This window comes from Podarcis pityusensis, assembly GCF_964106645.2.
Source record: "Podarcis pityusensis genome assembly, chromosome: 13".
Classification (NCBI taxonomy): domain Eukaryota; kingdom Metazoa; phylum Chordata; class Lepidosauria; order Squamata; family Lacertidae; genus Podarcis; species Podarcis pityusensis.
The window spans coordinates 43017660-43033885 of record NC_138038.1 but is presented as its reverse complement, the minus strand read 5'-3'; the positions used below and the strand labels follow the sequence as shown (position 1 = coordinate 43033885).

At 46.9% G+C, this 16226-nt stretch overlaps 3 protein-coding genes across 7 annotated transcripts; 2 read left to right on the top strand and 1 right to left on the bottom strand.

The window, feature by feature from the left end:
- Nucleotides 1-1887: 1887 nt before the first annotated feature.
- LOC308461022 (olfactory receptor 2D2-like) lies at nt 1888-6304 on the bottom strand. Its single transcript, XM_080977600.1, has 2 exons — nt 6178-6304; nt 1888-3028 (listed from the first exon to the last, which is right to left on the bottom strand). The coding sequence occupies exon 2, from the start codon at nt 3025-3027 to the stop codon at nt 2062-2064; it is 966 nt and encodes a 321-aa protein (XP_080833726.1). The 5' UTR covers nt 3028; nt 6178-6304; the 3' UTR covers nt 1888-2061.
- Nucleotides 6305-8805: 2501 nt separating this feature from the next.
- LOC308461325 (arylamine N-acetyltransferase, pineal gland isozyme NAT-10-like) lies at nt 8806-11007 on the top strand. Its single transcript, XM_080978139.1, has one exon. It carries the CDS (start codon nt 9365-9367, stop codon nt 10175-10177), a length of 813 nt encoding a protein of 270 aa, XP_080834265.1. The 5' UTR covers nt 8806-9364; the 3' UTR covers nt 10178-11007.
- Nucleotides 11008-12308: 1301 nt separating this feature from the next.
- LOC308461279 (uncharacterized protein) lies at nt 12309-15364 on the top strand. Of its 5 annotated transcripts, none has more exons than XM_080978050.1 (2): nt 12309-12379; nt 13642-15364. In XM_080978050.1, the coding sequence occupies exons 1-2, from the start codon at nt 12347-12349 to the stop codon at nt 14632-14634; spliced, it is 1026 nt and encodes a 341-aa protein (XP_080834176.1). In that variant the 5' UTR covers nt 12309-12346; the 3' UTR covers nt 14635-15364. The 5 variants fall into 5 exon arrangements, with proteins under 5 accessions (XP_080834176.1, XP_080834178.1, XP_080834177.1 ...); XM_080978052.1 differs by lacking the exon at nt 12309-12379 and adding an exon at nt 12380-12515; XM_080978051.1 differs by lacking the exon at nt 12309-12379 and adding an exon at nt 12392-12524.
- The last annotated feature ends 862 nt before the right edge of the window (nt 15365-16226 follow it).

The following is a 16226-nucleotide window of genomic DNA, read 5'->3' as shown; positions in this document are numbered from 1 at the left end:
ACAAGATGGCGCCTGTCCTGTCCAAAATGGCTGCTCGGGCCCGCACGTTGCCCCTACCAAGATGGCGCCTGCTAGCAGGGCTGGAGGCTGAAAGCCTCACTTAAGATGGCGGACGCACCAAGCTCGCACCACGTGGTCGCCCAAAATGGCTGCCGGAAGCGGCGGTTGCCCTGCCGACAAATAAACAGAAACCCCCGGCAAGATCGCGTTTCCCGCTATACTCTCAAAACAATTGGCCGGTCCCCGCGACCAAACGGAAGGTAGGAACGGCCCTCAAAGCAGCAGAAATAGGCACCCGCAGATTATAACAAAAAGAACGAAGTAGCCAAACCTCCAACTTCCGTGTTATCCACGCTCCGAGCTCTGTCCCTCCGAGATCCTCCCTTGAGACGGGGGAAACGACACCGAAACCCCAGAGAAAAGACTACGTGCTGTGGGGTGCGATGACAAGCACGAGCGCTCTGCCCAGCGCGGAACCGCGTCGCCCACGCTGTGATGACCGTGGCTCCCGGACAGCAGCACCAGCCGAGGAACAAAGTGAACCCGGCTCCTTTCTGCGCTGCAGCCGACCAAGCTCTCCTGCAGATAGACCGAGGCTCCACGCTATCTGCCGCACTGTAGAAGGCGCTCAGGGACCCGAAGCGAGGTACGGGAAATATGAACCGCTCAGAAAATATCAGCTCCAAAACGAGAAAGTATCAGCTCCAAAAATAACAGCTCCGAAAATATCCGCTCAGCTGGCGAGGGGAAAAGAGGGCAGTCCCCGGGCGTGTCTGGCCCTAAGTAGGCAAGGCCACGCCTCCCCGGCCCGCCGATTGGCGGATCGGGTCGCAGGCACGCCCGGGAATTCCCTGGGTCTCGTGGGGGCAAAAGGCCAGCCCCCGCGTGTGGGAGGGGGTCGCCCGCAACCCCCTCTCCTCCGAAGTCGGAAATGGCTATCTAGATTCCAAAGAGAAATAGTAGATGATAATAAGCTCTTAAAGAAAATGTATAATCTATTGTTAGAATGGGAGACCAAAGATGAAGAGGTTAAATCTGTAATGATTAAATGGGCACACGATATAGGACACAACATACAAATGGAAGACTGGGGAAAACTATGGAAAGTAAATTTAAAATTTACTGACTGTATACAGTGGTACCTCGGGTTAAGAACTTAATTTGTTCTGGAGGTCCGTTCTTAACTTGAAACTGTTCTTAACCTGAGGTACCACTTTAGCTAATGGGGCCTCCCGCTGCTGCAGCACAATTTCTGTTCTCATCCTGAAGCAAAGTTCTTAACCCGAGGTACTATTTCTGGGTTAGCGCAGTCTGTAACCTGAAGCATCTGTAACCTGAAGCATCTGTAACCCGAGGTACCACTGTATTGTTAAAAGAGAATTATATGAAGATGATGTACCAATGGTATATTACACCTGTAAAAATGGCAAACATGTATAGAACAAGCGCTAATAAGTGTTGGAAATGTAAAGAAAAGGAAGGTACATTTTTTTCATATGTGGTAGAATTGTAAAATAATTAAAAACTGGGAAATTGTGTTAAATATAATGTAAAATCCAATAAAAACCATTGAAAAGAAGGTGCATTTTAAAGTTTGGTGTAGATACCTGTGTTTCAGGCAAACATCACAAAACACATTACATTTAAAAGAGAGAGAGAATAAATACGATGGTAAAGACATGATTCCAACTAGGAATTTCTTCTGCGGCTTCTTCTTTTGAAAGCCAGTTCTTTTCTCTGCTTAAGGCAGGTCAGTTCTTAAGAAACCCTCTGGTGCTAGCCTGGAATGAAAGGACCCACCTCAACTGGAACACCAGAAGCTAAATGGTAGGTATCTCTTCATGCAACTCTCACCACCACCCCAACCCCTGCTCCTCCCCTCAGGTCCTTGAATGATCCTGTCATTGCTAAATATAGGAGATCAAGAGATACTTTCTATCAGATTTTCTGAGGTCCTATAAATCTATGAGCTTCAGTGAGTTCCCCCACTCCATCCTGCTTGACCTTCAACATCATAGATTTGTTTGGACAACCGCCGTTTGCTAAACACAGTGCTGCCTCTCAAGCCCACTCAGGCCTTGTGTTTATCAGTTCTATCCTGAAGACTTTAGCCACTGCGGCATGGACATCCTTATTCCATAACGTGTAGATGATCGGGTTGAGGAGAGGGGTGATGACAACATAAAAGATGGAAACGTGTTTGTCGTGGCTGGGGTCTGTCCCTGACCGAGGCCTCATGTACAGGCCAATGAGGCAGCCATAAAACATGGTGACCACCATCAGGTGGGAAGCACACGTGGAGAAAGCCTTGCTCCGGCTCTCGCCCGAGCTCATGCGCACGACAGTCGCCATGATGAGTCCGTAAGAGATCAAGATGGTGACCAGAGGGACAATTAGTATGAAAACCCCCACCCCCAAGATGATGGCCTCTGTGAAGCTCGTGTCGGTGCATCCCAGCCTTATCACCATGACAAACTCGCAGTTGAAATGGTTGATCTCATTGGGGCCGCAGAATGGGAGCTGCATGATAAAAGCTGTGATGAGCCCAGAAAGAAGGAAAGCTCCTACCCACGAGATGGCCGCCAGCATCAAACAGCGTGCCCGGCTCATGGCTACAGCATACACCAGGGGGCAGCAGATCGCCATGTAACGGTCGTAGGCCATGGCTCCCAGCAAGAGGCCTTCGGTGCAACCCAGAGAACAGGCCATGTACATCTGGAAGGCGCAGCGCCCAAACGAAAGCCTCCCATCCCCGGCGAGCAGGTGAGCCAACATCTGGGGCACGATGGTGCTGGTGAAGCACATCTCCAAGAGTGAGAGGTTGGTGAGGAAAAAGTACATTGGGGTATGGAGGTGGAAGTCCATTTGGACCAGCAGGATGATGAGGAGGTTGCTCGCCATGGAGATCAGATAGGCAACGAGGATAATCACAAAGAGGGCAAGCTGTGTTCTCCGGTGGCTGGTGAGTCCCACCAGGTAGACCTGGGTGATCATGGTGTAGTTCCCAGGCACTGTTCTGTCTTGCATCCTGCAGAGAAAAGAGGAACAGGGAGGGTTAACAAACAAGTTCTCATAACTGGACAGGATTGGCTGGTATATTTGTGTTGTATTTGGTTGATTTTGCCCCTTCACATTCCACCAGCTTTGAGGGCAGCCTTCCTCCATGGCAGGGCCCCAAGGACAAGAAAAATAACACCCACAAAGTAGGAGGCCAATTGGATAACAAATACTTGGGTCACCTCCAGACTGTCAGTATTTTGCAAAACGGATTCAAGCACATACCGGAAAATTTTGTTGCTCTAAAGCAACAAAATCTACTTTACAAAATAAAAATAGACTTTTTGTGATTAGGAAAGTGAAGAAGAAATGCGCTGAAAATTATACATGGCATGGAGGAAGTGGGTATAGAAAAGTTTTTCTCCATCTTTCGTAACTCTAGATCTTCTGGACATCCAAGGAATCTGAATGTTGGAAGATCCAGGACAGATAAAAGTACTTCTTCGTGCAATGCATAGGGCTCATCTACACTTCTGCTTGTCCTTAGTGGTTTTTCATTTGTCCCATGCTTTGGGGGCCCTGGGTCTGAGCGGTTTTCCATTTGCCCTGCTGCTTCCCCGTGGGAAACCCACTATTTAGCGTTAAACTGGAGCAAACATCAGTCTGGTGCAAAACCCACTTGACAGTGGTAAACAGCAGGCTTTCCCAGGGGTAGATGTGGACAAGCCCTTAGTTAAACTACAGAACTCACTCCCACAGGAAGCAGTGATTGCTTGCAGTGAAATTTGAAATTCCACAGAAACCACTCAGCATTGGAAGTTAGGGCTTTTATGATGTGTGTAGAATTGGGAAAGCAACGTTTCCACCCCCCCCCCAAATCCATGACCATCTGTGGTTCCAATAGGGCAGATCATTTAATCAAGCTGAGATAAAAATATGGGCTTTTATAGTTAACAGAAGTTACAGGGACACGGGAAGCTGTGTTACACCGAATCAGAGTTTGGGTCCATCTAACTCAGGGCTGCCTGAAGTGACTGACAGCAGCTCTCCTGCCCAAAAGAGGTGGGCTTGAGCCTGGGACCTTCTGCATGCAAAGCAGATGCTCTCACATGGAGTCATGGTCCTTCTCCATAAAGGAAGGTTCTTCATCCATGATGTGAATCTAGCATTTCCAGGTTTTGCAGCTTCTATGGCAGACAAACAAATCAGTGAAAGTCAACTGAACTTCCCTACCATGTTAATTCAGAGCAGCGGGAGAAAGTCAGAGGCATTCGTTAAATTGCAGAACTGCTCCAGAGCAAGGAAGCTATAAATGTTTAGTTGACGTCATGGGAGCTAGCCCAGCAGTGCCCATCATAGGATATGCTGCAAATTTGTAGGGCTGTGGGGTATTTTCCCTGCCCCTGCCGCCCCCACCCCCTGATGCTCATTTCCAGAGTTCAGCTCTACTGGGGAGGAAAAGGTATTGTTGTAAGACTGGGCATCTGAACAGCAGAGGCATAACACAGCCAGATGGAACTTTGTTAACTGTATGTTGCCAAGTTGCCAAGTACATCTGTTGCTAGGGAAGGTGCTGGTGATTGATCTCAATAGCAAGGACTTCCCCAAATCTCCTGAATGGGACATAAAGGCATATGTTCCCCTTTCAAGTATGACATAGGCGAAAGGGTGGCATAATCTAGGTCTCTCTCTCTCTCTTTAAAGAAACAGCTGTTTGAATGGGGAAGTGAGACTGAGGGCATTCCCAGGCCATTGCCGTTTCTGGCAAATTCAGCTTGCTCACTTAAAGATGATTTATCACCAGTGCAACAAAACTGCTTCACTGCAAAACGGACTTTTTGCAAACAGGGAAGTGAAGGGAGAAACATGTGGTTTCTTGATGCAAACTTCCTGCAGACAAGACAGATCGAATGCTCAGTAAATAGCTGTGGCCATTTAACCTCCCTTCAAACTTTGTGCAAACAAATCAGGACAAATGCTCAACAGGCCAAGTGGAAGCAACCCGGGAGAAATTCATTTAAGGCTCTGTAACCTCTGGAAAGTGTACTTAGGAGTGCTGACTGCTTCTCTAGTTGGGATGTGCTGTTGGACAGTTCAAGATGTAAATAAATTCACTCTGTAAATAAACACAATCATTACTCAATCCCATAAGCCTTCAGTGATCTATTTTCACAGGAAACTTAACCTGTTCTAAGCAATGGACCTCTGGAACTTCTTGTTCCTCAGGGACCTAGGGGTGAGCCTAAGAGCATGTTTAATCAAACTGGGAACAACTTCTAAGGTGATCCTTTAACTTAGGGATAGCCAGTGTTATGTCCTCCAGATGTTGTCGAGACTATAACTCCCATCAGCCCCAGCCAGCATGGCCAGTGGTCAGGAATGGTGGGAGCTGTGGTCCAACAATATCTGGAGGCACCATGTTGGCTTTCCCTGCCTCAGGTATTGTGTGGCTTCCTCCCTGTATAACCCTGTCTTGGATAGTAAGACTTGCAGGGAGTAAGCAGTAACCAAAGGATGCTTCAATAGCAACTGTCTGGATTGAGTGTGGATTTCTGGTACACATTAAAGACCTGATTTACAGATCCTAGTTCCTCCTAGATCCCATTGTAAAGGGATCACGTGAGTCTCACAAACCACACATATGGAGGGCTGGTGTGGTGCACAGCAGTATGGAGGAGGGGGCTAGACCCAAGAAGATTCTACTCTCCACATTTTACACTCAGTAAGAATCCCATCAGATGTTGCTTGAAATGAGACCTTCAGGGAATCCTTCCTACATTTGACTTGCATTTCCTTCACTGATGTGACGAACATCTGCAGTCTGATTTACATGCAAAAGGTCCCTGGGTTCAATCCCCTGTGGTGGTTCGAAAATTACCACCATGTAGATATAGGGTAAATGACTTAGAAATCTGTTCCCAAGTGCATATTGGGGTTAAAAATGAGTCTGAAAAGGTTGAAGACGCCTGCTCTCAGGTGCACACCCTCTTCATGCCAGGCACACTGAGCAGACCCATTCGGACCTCACCGCTACCCCTTTCCACCCATGACCTGAGAGTATAACCAAGAATGCACATGACACATTGCAAGGTGAAGATCAGCAGCTTTGTTGGGAAATCTCATTTTCAGGTAACCTCATCTGCTGTTGACAGATGTTCCCATTAACAGATACACACACACCTCACAAAGCTTCTTAAGAACTGCAGGGTTCTTCCAGCACACAGTTTGAAAAGCTGCCATTTCAGTTCAATCCCAGTTCATTGCAAAACAATTGCATCCCTCACACTAGAGAGAAAAACTCATGAGATGTGTCTTCCCGCCCATGATGGAGATACAATGGACTCAACAGTTTGAAATGCTCTAAAGAAGGATGGGCTGGAATCCTCAAAAGTGGTGCCTTAGACTACGAACCACATTTCCACCCCTTGGAATTCTAATGGAATTGTTGCTCTGTGAGGTGTAAGCTGTGGCGCCCAGAATTCTTTAAGGTATAGTGGTTGCACAGTCCTGGACATTAGCCATAAAGCTAATTTTACTTTTAACCATTTTTGTGAGAAGGGTGGCATAGAAGAGAAGCAGACATATAACAGAGAGAGGTGATCAGACATACAGATCAAGAGGCAGTCACTGCACTGTTTTATTTCATTCAAGTTCTGCGTTCGGATCAGCCCACCTGAGACCACCACACCTTGCACCTTGGAGAATGTCGCCGAGCACTGCCAGGATTCGCTAAGCTTCAAGCTCCTTCAAGATATCTCTATGACGAGTTCTTAAAGCCTTCTAAAGGGAGGGAGACCACCATCTGTTTCCAGTCATGGATTCTACTGGCCCATTGTTGACCCATGAATTTAGTACAGAATGAACACTTTCTTTCCATGGCTCCTTGCCTAATGTATTACTCTCATCTATTTAAGAGCTCGGTGCAATAATAAACTTTCTAGTTCTGCTCCATGCGGGATCCATCAACTTGCCCCCAAAGACCATTCCCCTATTTCCATCTGGATTATAAACAACCAATTATTGCACTTAAATCCCCCTGTGTGTGACTTCTGCCTTTGTCATTTGGGAATGGTGCTTCTTATGCTCAGAATGTATTTGAAAGATGATGCAACTGTGGCAAAGATTAGATGCACCCATGGCCAAAGAAGCTTAATTAGCCTTGAGTAGGGATAGTGGATGCGGGTGGCGCTGTGGGTTAAACCACAGAGCCTAGGACTTGCCGATCAGAAGGTCGGTGGTTCGAATCCCCGCAACGGGGTGAGCTCCCATTGCTTGGTCCCAGCTCCTGCCAACCTAGCAGTTCGAAAGCATGGCAAAGTGCAAGTAGATAAATAGGTACCGCTCCAGCAGGAAGGTAAACGGCGTTTCCGTGCGCTGCTCTGGTTCGCCAGAAGCGGCTTAGTCATGCTGGCCACATGACCCGGAAGCTGTATGCCGGCTCCCTCGGCCAATAAAGCGAGATGAGTGCCACAACCCCCAGAGTCGGTCACGACTGGACCTAACGGTCAGGGGTCCCTTTACCTTTACCTTTAGGGATAGTGAAGAATTTTGATTCAGCTCACGCTGAAGGCAAACCTACCAAATCTGAAACAATATGCAAACCATATTTCTGAAACAATATGCAAACCAAAACACAGCCACCCTTCATAATTTTCAAGCCTCCAGATTTTACAGGTGCAGGTCTGAAGCCAAGTATTGTGTACAAAATGGCAGCTATTGTGGTAAAGTGTGCATAAAAATGCATGTACTGTATATAATTAAAAACCACATAAAATTAAAATTGAAGACCATAAATCAAGCATTATAGAAATATGTTTTCTTTTCTTTCCTTTCCTTTTTATATATATTTTTATTAAGTTTTTCTATTTTACATTTTAGAATATACATTTAAACAACCTTAAAATATCAGTGACTTCCCTTCTCCTCTTTCCATGGTTCATTTTGCATACCATAAATCCCTGCATATTTTACATAAACTAAACCATTCAGTATTCCATTATTATATCCATCAAAACTTATTTACACTGTTGAATTTATCTTAAGGCTGCCAACGTTTTCAAATGTACACAATTTTCACCCATATATTCAATAAACATTTTCCAATCTTCTCTAAATGTATGTTATTCTTGTTTTCTTATTCTATATGTTAAGTCTGCAAGCTGTGCATATTCCATCAGCTTAAGTTGCCATTCTTCGTTAGTTGGGACCTTGCTTGTTTTCCACTCTTGGGCTAACAAAACACGGACCGCAGTAGTGGCATACGTAAATAATCTTTTTTGACACCTGGGAATTTCCATCTGAATTATCCCCAACAAAAAGGACTCTGGCTTTCTTGGGAAACAACTTTTAAACTTTTAAAAAAAAAATTCATTATAAATTATTTCCCAATACTCTTTTACAAGTCCACCACATATGACAGAATGTACCTTCAGCCTCGTTGCATCTCCAGCAATTATCTGTTTCAGTCTTATACATTTTAACAAGTCTACTCAGAGCTAAATACCATCTGTAAATCATTTTCAGGTATGTTTTCTTAATCGCCTGTATTTAATTCCACCTCGTCTAAAGGCTGAAACGGAAGGGGCCTCCTGAAAAACAGAATAATGCAGGAAGGTATGGGGAAAATATTTTAAATGGAGAGTGGGGTGAGAAAGAGAGAAAAAGAGAGTCACTGCTTTGATGGCTATGTTGTACTTTTGTATTTAATTGCTCAGAGACTAGCAAGGGTTAAGATCCTGCCAGAGAGTTGAAACAGGAGCCAGTGGGAGGTGCTCTGTCTGTATCTGTGTATTTGTGAATGTGTGGTGTATATCCATGGTCACATGATATCCCTCATTTCCTTTCTCTCTCTCTCTCTTTCCACATAGCAAAACAACTGCTGGCTTTTGCATACGGAATCGAGGTGCTTTTCCAGAGAAGTTGAGCTGAGACCAGGCCAGCAAGCAGGACTGTGGTGAGAGCCAGGATTCCTGGGTTCCATGAGCTTGGAATGGGGTTCGGAGCAGGATGTGAAGAATCGGAAGATCCATTCATGGCAGCTCAGGGGTGAGGATCCTCCCCGAGTTTTAACCTCGCTGGAATGTGCCCTTGAACTCTGCTTAATACCTCTTTCTTGCATGTGAGGCTGCTGCACAGAGAGAGAGAAGTGTGTGCAGAAACCAGCTAGCCAGATACATTCTGCCCCTTTCCATCTCTGGCTCTGCTCACATTTACCTCTCCACCTTATACATGTGGAAGGTTGCAGGGAAGGCGATATAATCCTCTGTGTGGAAAAGGTCTCTCACCTGCGAACTCTGGGAGCGGAAAGAATAGGAATCCCGATCTACCTCCTCATCCTTCCTCATCTACTTCCTGAGTCCAGTCCAGAATGGACATTGGACATTACCTGCAACGGATCGGGTACCAGGGCCCCACGCAGCCTTCTCTGGAGACCCTGCGCGGCCTCCACCGGTGCCACCTCCTCTCCGTGCCCTTCGAGAGCCTCAGTATCCATTCCGGGGAGCCCATCGTCCTGGAAGTGTCCTCCCTCTACAACAAAATCGTCCGGCAGCATCGGGGTGGCTTCTGTTTTGAGCTGAATGGCCTCTTCCTGTGGCTGCTGCAGGCACTGGGATTTGATGCCAAAGCTGTGGCCGGGCGTGTCCGGAACCGTTTCACCGGCTGCTATGGCCCCCCATTGGACCACATGGTGATTTTGGTGCAGCTGGGTGGGCGCCAGCTGCTCTGTGACGTGGGCTTTGGTGAAGGCTTCACGGAGCCATTAGAGCTGAAGGCCTCTGTGGAGCAAGTCCAGGAACGTGGCATCTTTTGGCTGGGCCTCCAAGGGGGCGTCTGGGTGCTGGAACGCCGAGAAGTCTCTGGGAAGGAGGGGAGGCCCTTATATCAGTTCACGCTCGAGGAGAAGAAACTGGACGATTTTACGGGCATGTGTCTGTATCACCAGACTTCGCCCAGCTCCATATTCGTTTGCAAATCCTTCTGCTCCCTGCAGAAAGAAAATGGCGGGCGCCTCACCTACATGGGTTGGCGTCTCATTTCCAAGAAGGGAGAAGAGCGTACAGAGACCACCCTGCAGAGCAACGAGATCCCAGTGGTGCTCCGTGAGAAATTTGGGATCAATCTGAGCGGGGACTTCAAGCCAAAGGATGAAGAAATCCTGCCACCCCTTGAGGAAGTTTAATGAGGGATGGTGGAAATTGCTCCCAATCAAGATAATAGCCTAAAAGATGGTTTGTAAATAATTTCTCAGGGTGTAGCTCCTAGCCATTGGTTAAGTTCCGTGATGTCATGGAAGCGTCACAAACATTCTAACCTCTAAAGAAAGGGGAAATTTCATTTGTTTGCTCCAATCCCGGACCTGTCTGTTAACTTCCACACTCTTGCTATTTTGCAAATGTAGTGAAATAAAAAAATTAAGGTCTTATATATATATAATAAATGTTCATAGATGTACCAAGCAAACACACATAAATATATAAACCACATGTCTGAAGCTGCACAGGAAAACAGCCCTGGAACCATTTTGACTCCCAAACTGACCAAATGATTTCTCTGCAAGGTCAAGGAAAATGGAAAAGCCTCCCCATCGTCTTTTCATTCACAAATCCTGTCTTAAAGGTATGTCTGTGTATGAATAGGGTGAGCCTGTGACCTGGCTCAGGAACTAAGTTTTTATCATTACAAAAGACTGGCCAGGCTCCCCAGGGTATCCAATCAAGTAAGCATTAACAGGTAACTTGCCAGACAGGAGGTAAACAACACACTCAGATTTCTGTTGTAGACTGCCCTTTCTGTGATGTAGGTATGATGTGTCAGGGGGTGGTCTTGAGCTACACCCCTTCTGTGATGTATGTATGATGTTTCTGGGGGTGGTCTTGTACTCCAGGGTGGGCAATTTGAAATGTCTATATAAGGGCGAGCACACCTTGGTTCTGGGTCCTCCTCCTTCTCCTGCGTGTGAAGGGGGCACCCTGTTGCAACAGTTCAATAAAGATCAGGTTTACTATTCAATATTCTCTGGTTGGCCTCTGTTATTTTCTCCAACCGATGGAGAACCTGCAAAGGACTCTATAAGTGCTCTTGTGTCCCCCATAAGGGAATAAGGGCAGATTTACATTTATTACAACAGGTAGTGCAGTTTGGAGTTCTTGCACAAGAAACCTGCTTCCCATGACCTTTAGCCAAAAGAGACTCATAGAGCTGCTTATAAAAATCAGCTTTAAGATGGCCCCTGCTCTCAGGCTCACAGTCTCAAAATACCATACATGACACCCAAGGAAAAAAGCAGTGGGAGGGAGAAAGCAAACTCGATCACAAGTTTTTAAAGCTGCAACCAACATCAGTGGCAGTTCTGGCTGATTCCCCTTGATAAAGAACATTTTCTCCTCAAAAATATTCTTCCCTGCCCCAGATCAGACCCTAGAGCCCAGCAGGCAACAACATCCAGAACAGGGCAGTTGCTGCCACACACAGTTCTTCCCTCAGACGACAAACTTGATGATAGAATCCTTGCAGACGGGAGACTGGTGGAGTCACCCCTCTCTTTTGATGTGACCCTGCAAAGTTGGCCTGGCTGAGAGACCCTGGCTGGCACAAGTTCAACCAGAGAGTTGTGTGACTGAGTGGCGAGTTGAACTTGCGCCTCCTCTTGGTCATAATCTGAAACTATCCATTTCGCTGAATTAGAAATGTGTGTGTTCCGTTTATAGATTGTTCATATGCCTCTTAACACACTCTGTTATGTCCTGAAGTTCTCACCCTGAGCCAGCAGGGGGATACTGTAGATAGTTTTCACTCAGGTCCACATATGCAAATAGGGATTGAAAGTGACGTTCAGTGATTGGATAGTTACAGAAAGTGATTACAGTTGCATTGTAGTGGAGCTCTATATAAGTAGGCTGGCTGAACCCTTCAGTTCAGTTCTGTTCTGGCCTGTGAATAAACAAGAGCTGTTTGAAGCATCGCTGTGTCATCTGATATGTTCACCCACAACTTAACACACTCCTAGGCAAAGTTTGGGGTTCCAATAGAAACCGAGAGATTTGCCGCATCAGCCCCAGACCAGCAGGTCCCCACTGAAGACCAACAAGGCTCAGGGATGGGAGGGACGAAAGGTGCATCAGTTTTTAGGGAAACAGTGAGGGTTTTTTAAAAAAACAACCACACACATCAGAGTCACAACAGACCAGCTCTGTGCAAAACTCTGATAGCAACCCTCTGGCATATGAATGAAGCAGATAAGGAGGTCCACCTTATTCTCAAGAAAATTGGGTGGTGAGGGAAGGGGGAATCTTGGAGCCAGCCTATGGGAAGTCACCACTTCGTAGTTGGTGGAGTTGGGGAGGGAAGAATGAGTGACGATCTGCGAGAGACAAGTGCTGAGGTCGCTTTGAGTTCATGCATAGAGAGGCTTCGGGAGGCGGGGTCACGTGAGAGGGGAGGAGCCAAAGCCCTTAGAAATAAACAAGCCTTTCTGACTTGCATTAACCCAGAATTTCTCCGCCTGCAACTCGCCTGGCGTAAGAGCTGTGAGCATATGGAATGGAGGGAAGGGAGATGGAATATAGAACAGGAAGGGGAGGTGGGGGTGTTATAGAATATACTGAATAATTGTCAGACGGGTGGGGCTAGGATTGCATAGGGTTTGCCGCTAGGAGGTTGCCTGTGTTTTAAACAATTACATGCCAGGCAGAAAGTGAACAGGTGATGTTTTCCCCAACCACTTTGTCTTCAAATGCTGCACCTGTTAAATTTCTGCCTTGCATTGGAGGCACACAGAAGCCCTGCCATGAAAAAAAAAGTGGTTTTCCTGGGAATGAGGACACTCAGCCCTTTATTGGCGAAATAAAATATACATTGTCCTCAATAGAGGTGTTTAATTCATGCCAACTATGAATCTGTGGTAGGAAAGTGTGGCTGTTAAGTACCTAGTGGGCTGTAATGTATTGGTCTGCAAAGAAATGGAGGTGGGCAAACTCTTTCTATTGGACTGTCTTAACTGAGGTAGGAATATGCAGGCCTCCTGGTTTCACAGAACTCTTCATTGCACAGAAGGGAAAGGTGGATATTTCCAATGCATATTGGGCAAACTAGATTAGAAAGGCAACAGATCCGCCGGCTTGCTGTTAATGGGAATTTTGCAACACACACCAGACCTGGAGGTGGTTGGTCATTGCGCCATTAGTGTAACATCCAATATGCAAATAAATTGTTGGTTTATTGGGTGATGAATTTGCTCACGTCGTGTGAAAGTCTGATGCAGTTCAGATCTTTTGTAACAGGAGGACTGTGTGTGAGAGGGAGGCAGCACAATCTTAGACGGTGATGGGGCACCGGAACCAGGAAGAGGGCCTTCTTGGTAGTGGCGCCCACTCTGTAGAACGCCCTCCCTTCAGATGTCAAGGAAATAAACAACTATCTAACTTTTAGAAGTCATCTGAAGGCAGCCCTGTTTAGGGAAGTTTTTAATGTCTGATGTGGTGTTGTTGTTGTTGTTGTCGTCATCATCATCAATTCTGCTGGGAGCCACAATGGGGTGGGGTATAAATTATTAGTAGTAGTAGTAGTAGTAGTAGTAGTATTTCTAAAAACGAAGTCACTTACTTTCTCATTCTCTACCCGTTTCTCCTTCTCTGCCCCCTAAAGGTCTTGACTGCGATGGTTCTGCAGAAGGAAGTCCCCAAAGTCCACATATTCAGCACCAGGGCAGGAGATGTGATTCTTCGCCCTGATCTGAACTGCTACCTGCTCCTCTCCGGTTTGCCGACCTCGCCCTGCGCTGAGCTCTGGCCCTTGCACCCTTCCCTGCGCGGCAGCGAACACTATTTCAGCTCCCGTTGGCACAACACCATCTACGTCATCCGGGACAACAAACTCCTGGAAACCCCAAACCTTCACACCGAGCCCAGCAGAGAGCCCCGTCGCCTGCACCCCAGCTGCTGCGCTGGGCAATATTATTTCGTTGTTTCTGGTGGCTCCATTGGCATAATCTTAAGCCCGGGCACCATGACGGCAGTCAAGGACTTGACCACAGGGGAACCAGATCCAGACACACAGTCAGGACACCCTCAGTGGTCCAACGAGAAGATGGGAAGCCATCGCAGTTACCTCTACTGGCAGCTGTGGGATAACTTCAGCGGAGAAGTCTTTTCTTTCCACCCCAGTGTCCTCAACTTCTTGCCGGGAGGTCTCGGCCTCAGCAAAGGGGACGCATTCAAGGCCTGGGAGCTGCTGAACATTTTCCACAACTACTCTGACAGCCCTGTCTCCAGGTTACAGGAAGTGTCCCGGAAAGTGGGCTGCGCCACAGAAAAGCTGGCTGATGTTGGGCGCAGCTGGGTGGCAACGGCCCTGCCAGATTCTCCTGAGCCGGGCTCCATCGCCGTGGCACTGGCCAAGGCCCAGTTTGCGTTACCGACCGAATGTGGCGGTGTGGGCCTGAACACAGAGCAGGAAGAATGGGGGGAAGTCCGTGAGGTGGAGACAACCCTGACGTTCACACTACAGCCTGAAGATGTTGCCTATGTGTGGCAGTATCAGCTAGGGCTAGGGAAGGAGGTCATCTTGTTTTGCAGGGATATTGAGGTCACTCTTGGCTGCGACCCACCGACCAAGGTCCCCCTGCCTTCTTCATCCTAAATAACAGCTGGCCCCAGCTCCCCATTGCTTTCCACCCTTTCCCCCTTAGATGTATTTCTGTACACTACCAACTGATAAATGCTGAAATAAATAAACAAACCAGGCATGGGGGAACCTGCGGCCTTCACAATGTTAGTAGATACCAAATCCCATCAACCCAGCCAGTGGTCAGGATTGATGGGTGTTGCAGTCCAGCAGCATCTAGAAGGCTAAAGGTTCCTCATCCCTGATTGGACAGAATTCCTGGGGATGGGTGTGTGTGTGTGTGTGTGTGTGTGTGTACAAAAGCTTAATAAAATGCTTTTAATGCTTGCTTGAATAGAGGGCCCATCAAATCTCACTACAGATTGAGAATTCCTTCTGTGGTTGTTTTAATAAATAGATTCCCCACCCCTCCAGCCTTGATGCGGGGAATTAGAGCAGAGTGGTCCAGAGTGGTCAGTCTTGACTCTCTAGGGTTGGCAGGTTTATGCAGAGGGTGAATAAACACCTATAGGTTGGAATGGGGTTGGAAAAGGCCCCGACATAGAAAAGATTAGAGGAATAGCACAAAAAATTAATTAGGAGCTCAGAGCCCCAGAAATACATGACATGGGCATGTGCAGAGTGCACCTCCCTTCCCACTGAGGAACCTCTGCATTTTATGATTCCACAATACAGCCGTATTCCTTATTTTTTGTGTTTTATGATTCCTAGTGATGATGATTAATAAATGTTGATTATATATTGATGTTCCTTGGCTTTATTTCATATGCATTCCTAAGAATCTGGGTTGGGGGTTGACAACTTTATTCATTTATTTATTTAATGTATTTTTATTAAAGATTTTCTTGGTTTACAAGCTCACCAAGGGGTCAAATGAACTCAAGAGGCTTGGGGGACCCTGGAACAGCAAAACTACCAGAGAAAGGGACTGCAGCTTTCTTTCTTTTCTTGGGTAGCCAGTGTTTTACCATGCAAGAATGAATTTGTGGTCTATGACTGTGTTACAGAGCATTGTGTGGGGCTGACTTGTCTTCCAGCCTTTGAATTGCAGATTTCTGTGCTGCGCTGGCTCGCCAGATGCAGCTTGTCACGATGGCCACGTGACCCGGAAGTGTCTACGGACAGCGCTGGCTCCCAGCCTATAGAGTGAGATGAGCGCACAACCCTAGAGTCTGTCAAGACTGGCCCGTACAGGCAGGGGTACCTTTACCTTTAAAGCTAAAACAAGGGGGCGTTACTTGGTATGTAAAACACTTGAGGTATTGTTTCACGACACAAGTTTGCATATGCAACTTTATTTGCATAGATGCAAATATAGGATGACCGGGGTAGGTGGGGAGGAACTGGTGTGGGCCCTCAAGCTCACTGGAGGAAACTGAGCCAGCCGCTATGGCCCCATTCTAGCCTGGGATTTCTGCCGCAGGGTCAGTGTCTCCAGTACCCTAGCATGGTCTCTTGCCCACTGCATTCTCCAAAGCTAAGCACTCATGAACTCTGAAAACACGAAGTGCTTCGTTCTCAAGAGCATCGAGTGAAAGTTCTGTTGCGTATGGTGGAACTTCGCGGTGAAAACACAAATTAAGACATGCCAAAGGAAGCTCCAAGTT

What these genes read in the sequence shown, in the direction of transcription:
- LOC308461325 (XM_080978139.1), top strand. Translation starts at nt 9,365, where the DNA reads ATGGACATTGGACATTACCTGCAACGGATCGGGTACCAGGGCCCCACG.
- LOC308461022 (XM_080977600.1), bottom strand. Translation starts at nt 3,027, where the DNA reads ATGCAAGACAGAACAGTGCCTGGGAACTACACCATGATCACCCAGGTC.
- LOC308461279 (XM_080978048.1), top strand. Translation starts at nt 12,937, where the DNA reads ATGTATTGGTCTGCAAAGAAATGGAGGTGGGCAAACTCTTTCTATTGG. An exon ending in TCATTGCACAGAAGGGAAAG is followed by an intron (nt 13,057 to 13,641) that starts GTGGATATTTCC and finishes TGCCCCCTAAAG; the next exon opens with GTCTTGACTGCGATGGTTCT.